Below are 7,676 nucleotides of genomic sequence, written 5' to 3' on the forward strand. Positions count from 1 at the left end.
CAAAAACAACGGTTACTAGCTAGCAAAGTTTTTCCCCTAAGCTTCCTTTATAATATGAGCAATCGCCGAATAAGTCCCCAGCACGCCCACCAATATTGCCAACAATATTATCCCCGAAATACCAGCTAGCTCGTACCCAAAATGTTTGTAAATTTTGAAAATCTTCAGGTAACAAACACAAGGGAGCAAGAACGATACCAATATGATAAGAAGTGCTCCAGTCAGGGATGTCACGGTTTCGAAAGACGGAACCAGCATGGCCAAAACAACCGTACTGACCAGTAAAAGCATCTTGATTAGGATGCGTAGAGGCTTTTTTTCGCGATAATTTTCTGGTAAGCAACTTTCTATGGCAGTGGATATGGGCATTATGGTCAACGCGTATTTGGCAATTGGGCCTGCTAATATGGTGTAGATTGCAACCTTTGAGCTGATTTTTTCTTTGGGTAAGTTCAGTGTGACTTGAGACTGAATATTATGGCCATACATAAGGTAGCCCACAATTGCCATGGAGGCATATATGATTGTGCATGTTATGAAGCTTAGAAGCAAAACCTGCAAATGTACGAACAATTGGAATGAAATTAGTCATCTCAATGGAATATGATGGTAATTGTACAGAAACGAAGTTCAAAGAGTGTGTTATCTCTCATAGAGGAATAACATCGAAATTAAGGAACGCAAATACCACACAAGTGCTTGCATATAAGATGGCGTTTCAAGCATACCTTAGGAAACTCGCTTTTCTTTTTCATGGAGTTGTAAATTGCAGGGAACATGGCATGACCACCATAACTAAATGTGTACAAGCTAAGTGCAGCGGGCAACCCTTTGAAATTCACGAGGTTTCCTTTTTCATGAAATCCAACCCCTTTCGTGGTCCCAACGCATAAAACTGCTGCGACAATAATAACTGAAGAGATCGCCCCTCCAAAAGAAATATACGATAAAACCCCCAAATCGGTAAGCAATATCGAAGGAAAAATCATAGCCCCTGCAACAATAGTAAAAGAATTTCTCCCATCCATTTTGAGATTCCCAAGCTTTAGTGTGAAGTTTGGGAACAACTTGTGCATATTTTCACCTTCTATTATCAGAAACCCTACGGCCACAAGGAACAGCTCCGAGTAAATAATAATCGAAGCTGTGATCCTTCCCTTTCTTCCAAAGGCCGTGGCGGCTATCGCAGGGTAGGTTGTGATAGAGGGGTTTGAATCCATGCAGCGACAGATAAGGAGGCCGGTAAAGTAAGCGGAAGCCACAATTAGGAGGAGGAGTATTAGGCCTAGCCAACCTCCTGATGACAGTGCATATGGAGCTGATAGTATTCCAACACCTTACAAATGGAATCAGTACTGATCAGTACATGCATACTACTACGATTATGGATAAAGAAATATTACACTAAAAAATAATGATCGAGAACAATCACATTCTTTGTAAAAACGTGATTGAAATATTTTGACTTAGTAACTAACATTTTAATCACGGTACGTTCTTAATTTCTATAAACTGATATAACTTCTATATATGTTACGTCTCGGTTATTGCATGTAATGTAGTAGTTGGAAGTTTTAATCTCGTTTTTTGTCGTATGACTGGATTAAAAAGTACTTATAACTTTAAAACAAGTTGAGGCTCGATCGACCTGTTTGTTATCATTGATTGATTTGTTATTTTACTAATTAGTTTTGTTAGTTTGCATGGTATTTGGTGTCGATCTGCTTGATGATATTTGTACCATGTCAACCTTCTTTTTTTTTTTTTTTTTTGTTTGGGCTTAGATTCATGCATATGATAAACAGATCCTATGTATTGGATTTGGAACAATTTTTGTTACAATGCTGGCATTCTTTTTTCATTTAATCAATGTATTCGATCTAGTTGTGTTCAATGCTAGACTTGTTTTTTCAGTTTTTTAGTGGCTGGCTAGCATCCTAACAAGTGCTATATATGTTCTTCGTTCATTGCAGTGTATGTCGAGATTGGAACTTTGCTGACATATTTCGTCAAAGAAGGGACCAACTGAATTATCGATTCATTTAAAATTGTCATTAATTTTCTTGTTTTCTTATGGAAGGCTCGACCAATTTATGTACCAATTCGATCTTCCATAGTAGTAGTGAGTAGTTTTTTGCTTTCAGATGTATACATTCACAGATCGATATATATATATATATATATATATATATATATATATATATATATTCTAACTTTGTGTGTCCTTTAATGATTTTCGTTGATTTTAATCATCTTTTTTGTTGTGCTGATCAGTCCTGTTGCATGTGAATGCATGTTGTTTGGTTTTTTCCAGAGTTGAGCTTATTATTATGATAAAAATTAGTATATTGTATTATGAAAGATACAGTTAATCACGGTTTTTAAGTAAAATGAGATATCTTCTTTTTTTTTTTATCGGCAAAGCAAACTTTTATAAAACTCGACCGGGTTACATCGAGGGGGAGGCAAAGAGCACAAAAATGCTATACTGCCAAAAGAAAGAAAAATACAATAGAAGACATCCAACCGAGAGTTGGAGGAAAGTCACTCCTCAAGCAGTCGACTATAATTTCAGCTTTCGAATACCATCCCAGAAGCCCTTAAATTCCTCCACCGTAAAATGAGATATCTTGGAAGCAGTGATCACGGTTTTTACAAAAAGCGAGGTCATTTCTTGTTTATAATCACGGTTTTACATAATAACTGAGGTAATTACCACATAAAGATCACGATTCATAATTTTTTATCTTGGTTTTCCTAAACCTGATCACTGGAAAAAACCATGATCAAAGATTGTTTATCTCTGTTGTTTCGTACATTTGATCACGGGTGACAACCATGATCGAAAATAGAAGACTTTTAACCGTGATCTTTCTTACTTTTGTAGTAGTTAAAAAAATACTCTCTCCGTCCCATGTTCATTGTTCAAAATTCCCATTTTTTTGTGTCCCAAAAAGATTGTCCATTTGAAAAGAAAAATATTGTCCATTTAAAAAGATAAAGGCACAACATTCTTTATTTTTTCCTTTTTGCTCTTCTCTCAAATTTCTGAAAGTGTGGACAGTTTGAGTTTGACGTTTGACCTTTGGACGAGGGAAGTTTGAATTTTAAATTTTGTATGCCTTTTTTTTAGACTTGGCTGACTTGTTAGTACCACAATTTACCGCCACAAGGATTGATATCCCCCAAGTTTCTGACTCCAATTTAAGTGCATGAGCAGCAAATTAAGGTGGGGCCAAAATTATTCCATATTGGCGCCAGATTCCTGTCAACTCCAAAAATTTATCCAAGGGTATTATTGAAAATGTAAAGTTTTGAAAGGATAATCATAATGTTCCTTTAAATTTGTAGTATTCCGATATTGGACAACAAAAATGAGACGGATGGAGTATCAAGAAACCTTATTTGAAAAACCATTTACGGGAAAAGATAAAGTAGAGATGGAGGAGAGAGTATGTACCAGATAAACCACTAATGGTATTAATGCAGGTTTTGGAAAAGCCAACTTGTTTAGTTGTGGAAGATGTAACGGCCATTCTCTCTCTCTCTCTCTCTCTCTCTCTCTCAACAAATACTTTGTAAGAGTGCACGGATCAATGCTTGTAGCAGAGGACGTAATTATAGGCAACAACTTACGTATTAATACAAAAAGTTAACATTGGACTTTGCAACAAACTCACAAGTACTCTTTGCATGAGTTTGACATTGGCATATGCGTTTGGGATTAGTCCTCTACACGTCACACTCCAACAAATTTGCACTACCTTACCATAAAATGTTAAAGGAGATGCACTTCTCTTTTTTGTGTCGTAATTCGATTACATTTCATCACGTACGTACATGCATGGCTAATGTTAAAAGTGAAGGGGCAATAATTTTGGCAAGCACATCGTCACGGTTCATATGACTTGCAATAGTTTTGACATGTAAATCTATATCTGTATTAAAACCATTATGCGGAAAACAGATATAACAGGTTCTTGAATTTAACACATCTCAAGAACAATAAATAGCGTACCTTTGTTGGCCATTGTGATTAGAGAGAACAAACTCCTTAATTAGAAACACCTTAATTCTTGGCTCACTTTCTTCTTTCTGTCTTTACTTTTCTAGAATACCCCAGTACTTTAATTGATGAAAAAACCGTAGGAATAAGGGGTGAGTATTCTACCTTTTATAGAGGAGAGAAGAGGGCTTTAGAGATAATTATTAAAAGACATCTAGTCCATCAAGGTCTCTTTTATTATCAAGAGTTTTCCTTCATCTATAATTCTTATTAGTTATCGTAATGATCGGCATGGCGAATTTTGACGTAATCCTGTGGATGGACTAGGCGATCAGCACATCGAGCGGTCATAAACTGCCATCAGAAGGTAGTGATAGCATATACCCTAGGAAGGACTCGTTTCCTATTTTAAGGGGGATAGACGATGAATTCAAGATCGGTTTAGCAACCAAGTCTAATCTGTAGTCGCGCACCAATTTCAGGGACGAAATTGTTTTCAGGGGGATAGATTGTAACAACCCTAATTTTTGGTCAGTAAAAATTTTTGTTAAATATTTAAATTTTATTTTGAATTACTTATTTTCTCTTGAGTGGCTATATGATTTCTTGTTAATTTTCGTCGTAGTTAGATTTTGGTCATTTGTTAAACTCTCGACTAGAAACCCTACTTGACCAATTTAGTTAGATTCCAACTGACTAGTTGGAGGAACCGAGCAACCAACTCGCCTAGTTACTAGATGAACCTTTATTCTTTATCCATTGGTCCATAATGGCGAGTGTAATTTTTGTCCATTGGACAATAAGCTTTTCATTTTTATATTTGACTAAAAGTACATGTAGTCTTTTAAGAAATTTTATTTTAAATATAAAAGTACTTGTACTTCTTTTGCCCATTAGTCCATAGTTGCTAAGGTAATCTTTGTCCATTGGACAATAGACCTCTTATTAAAATATTTTGGTAAGTACTAGATATAGTATTTTAATGGTTTATAAAAACATGTGCTTGTACTTATATGCATTGTTTATTGGGAATTCTCCCACTCTTCTATTATTCTTTGGTTAATAACCGCAAGGGAAACTATTATCCATTGGGTAATAGCTTCAATCTTCCTACCAAGTACAAGGTTTTATTTTAATAATCAAGATTTAGATTTTCATGTACTTTGATGCATTAAACTATTGGGGTATATCTAAACCCTAGAATTTTAAAAGTACTTTATTGACTAAACTAGTACTTGTACTCTATTATAAACTAATGGGGAGAATCCTAGCATTTTATTTAATTGGGGTACTTGGTACCACACCTATATTTAAATATAGGGCTTTTGTCACATGCTTTAAAGGACTTTGATTATTTTAGTATAAAAGTTTCCTTTTAACTTTTGTCCATTGGACAATAAAAGTTAGGGGAATTATTATCCATTGGATAATAGAAACCCAATTCTTTATATTAAAAGGATTCAATGAAAGATTTGAGCAAAGTACTTGAATAGACTTTTATAATTGTTTTAAAGTACTTTTCGTTTATTTTAATATAAAAAGTTTCCTAGTTACTATTGTCCATTGGATAATAAAAGTTAGGAAATTTATTATCCATTGGGTAAAAAGTTTAATCTTTCAACCAAGTACATGGGTTTATTAAACTAGTCTTTTTCTTAAACCCCATGTGATAAAGTACATGTATATTTTATTATTAAAGTACTTATTAGCTTTAGTAGCCTTTAAGGCTTAAAATTCTCCTAAGTACTCTTATATTATTTTATATTGAGGTTTTATACCCAATTGGATTAGTTTATTGGGGAGTTGATCTTCCTAGAGTACATTAGTACACTAGTTTATTTGTTTAATCAATCATGTGCCTAAATTGTAATTCTTTATTGGGTATTTGATTTTGTGAATCTTGTACTTTGTACTTTTATATTATGCATCTATATATATATATATATATATATGTATATAAAGTGTACTTGTGAGAGAGAGAGAGAGAGGAGGAAAGAAAGAAGAAAGATTGGGTTGTACTCACCAAGATCTTCTTCATCCTTCCAATCCTTGGCAAATCTAATCTCCATTGACCTTCCATTATTGTTTTAGACCAAATCTTGTACCCCTTGTCTCCTTTCCTTCCAACAAATCTCCCATAGTCCAATCCAAGGACTAACCTAGCCATGCAAGCTACCTTATTAGGCCTAAGTCCATTTTGCCTAAGGACAACCTATGATGGACCATTATGACACAATTTTAGCCTTTATTAGCCTAAGATCTTGACTACAAGCTAAACCTAGGTTATAATTACCTAGATTCACCTAAAAAGCCTAAGATCTTACTTGATTCTATAGCCTTACACCTAAGATATGATTGGACAAGGCATGGCTTGACATGTGAGGTGATTTGATGACTTAATGGAGCAAATCCATGGAGGATTTGGAGAGAGAGAGGGCTGGCCATGAGAGGAAAGGGAGAGCCCAAGATTTTGCCTATAAATAGCAAGTCATTCCAAGCTTTGAACTCACACCTTTCCAATCCTCAACTTCTCTCTCTAGAAAAAATTTGTGTTCTTTCTTAGTTCTTTGCTTAGTTCTTCTTTTTTCTTGAGTGTTCTTGAGTTCTTCAAGAAACTCATCCAAAGCCGCCACTAAACCGCCACCCGACCACCCTTCGATCCATAAAGTAGAGTAGTGTTAGTCAAGAAGAAGTTTCGAGATAAACCTTTCTCTTTCGAAGCTCCCAAAGGCATACCGTAGGAAGTTACTCCGTCCGACCGCCAATTACCGTCCGTAAGCCGTTACTACCGCCTAGAAGAACGGTAAGGAAATCCTTACTTACTTCCTATTTATTTACTTACCCAAGTATAAAGTAGGTTATCTTTATTTACTTACTTATCTCGAAGTATTTGTATTGTTGATATTAAGATGGTTATGAGTATGCATATATGAATTGCTTGTATTACTTGTGGTGTGATTAAGCATAAGTGATTTCACTCCAAAGACGTCCGTACATGTGGCGTTGTGCTTTGAATAAAGTATAAGTGATACACTCCAAAGGCGTCCGTACATGTGGCGTTATGCTATAAGTGGTGATTTAGCGTGATAAGTAATATAGAAATGGATGATCTTGTTAGAATGATTCATGCTTATTTTGTCCTACCGTGGAGTCTTTGAATGTAACGAGACACGAGAATCGAGAAAGTAGAAACATGACACCTAGGGTGTGATTAATGAAAGGAAATATTTTTCGAGGAAGGAAATATTTTTGAAACAACAAAATGACCGATTTTTGGGTGGCATTATGTGAGTTGTGTGCGTGTGTAAAATTAAGATTTGTGAAAAACCCAATGAGAACCCGGAGCGGCGGAATCATTGTGGGATACTCGAGAACCCGGAGCGGCAGAACCGAGGGTTTAGTTTTTCGAAAACCCAATGAGAACCCGGAGCGTCGAAATCATTGTGGGGATACTCGAAAATCCGGAGCGGCGGAACCAAGGGTTTAGTTTTTCGAAAACCCCATATGGGAACCCGGAGCGGCGGAACCATTGTGGGAGACTCGGGAATTCGGAGCGGCGGAACCGAGGGTTTTGAATTATGGCTTGGTTATCCGCGGTACAGAGCCAATGCAATTGTGTGCCAATGGGAACCCGGCGTGGCGGAACCATTGTGAGGATACTCGGGAACCC

The 7,676-nt window shown here is 36.0% G+C and overlaps 1 protein-coding gene across 1 annotated transcript; it reads right to left on the bottom strand.

Annotated features, from left to right (window-relative positions):
• Window positions 1–1,138, bottom strand: LOC131319530 (amino acid transporter AVT1I-like). Its single transcript, XM_058349818.1, has 2 exons — window positions 729–1,138; window positions 1–555 (listed from the first exon to the last, which is right to left on the bottom strand). Exons 1-2 carry the CDS (start codon window positions 1,074–1,076, stop codon window positions 37–39), a joined length of 867 nt encoding a protein of 288 aa, XP_058205801.1. The 5' UTR covers window positions 1,077–1,138; the 3' UTR covers window positions 1–36.
• Window positions 1,139–7,676: the final 6,538 nt, after the last annotated feature.

The sequence above is a fragment of the Rhododendron vialii genome, chromosome 3a, assembly GCF_030253575.1.
Source record: "Rhododendron vialii isolate Sample 1 chromosome 3a, ASM3025357v1".
NCBI classification, from domain to species: Eukaryota; Viridiplantae; Streptophyta; class Magnoliopsida; order Ericales; family Ericaceae; genus Rhododendron; species Rhododendron vialii.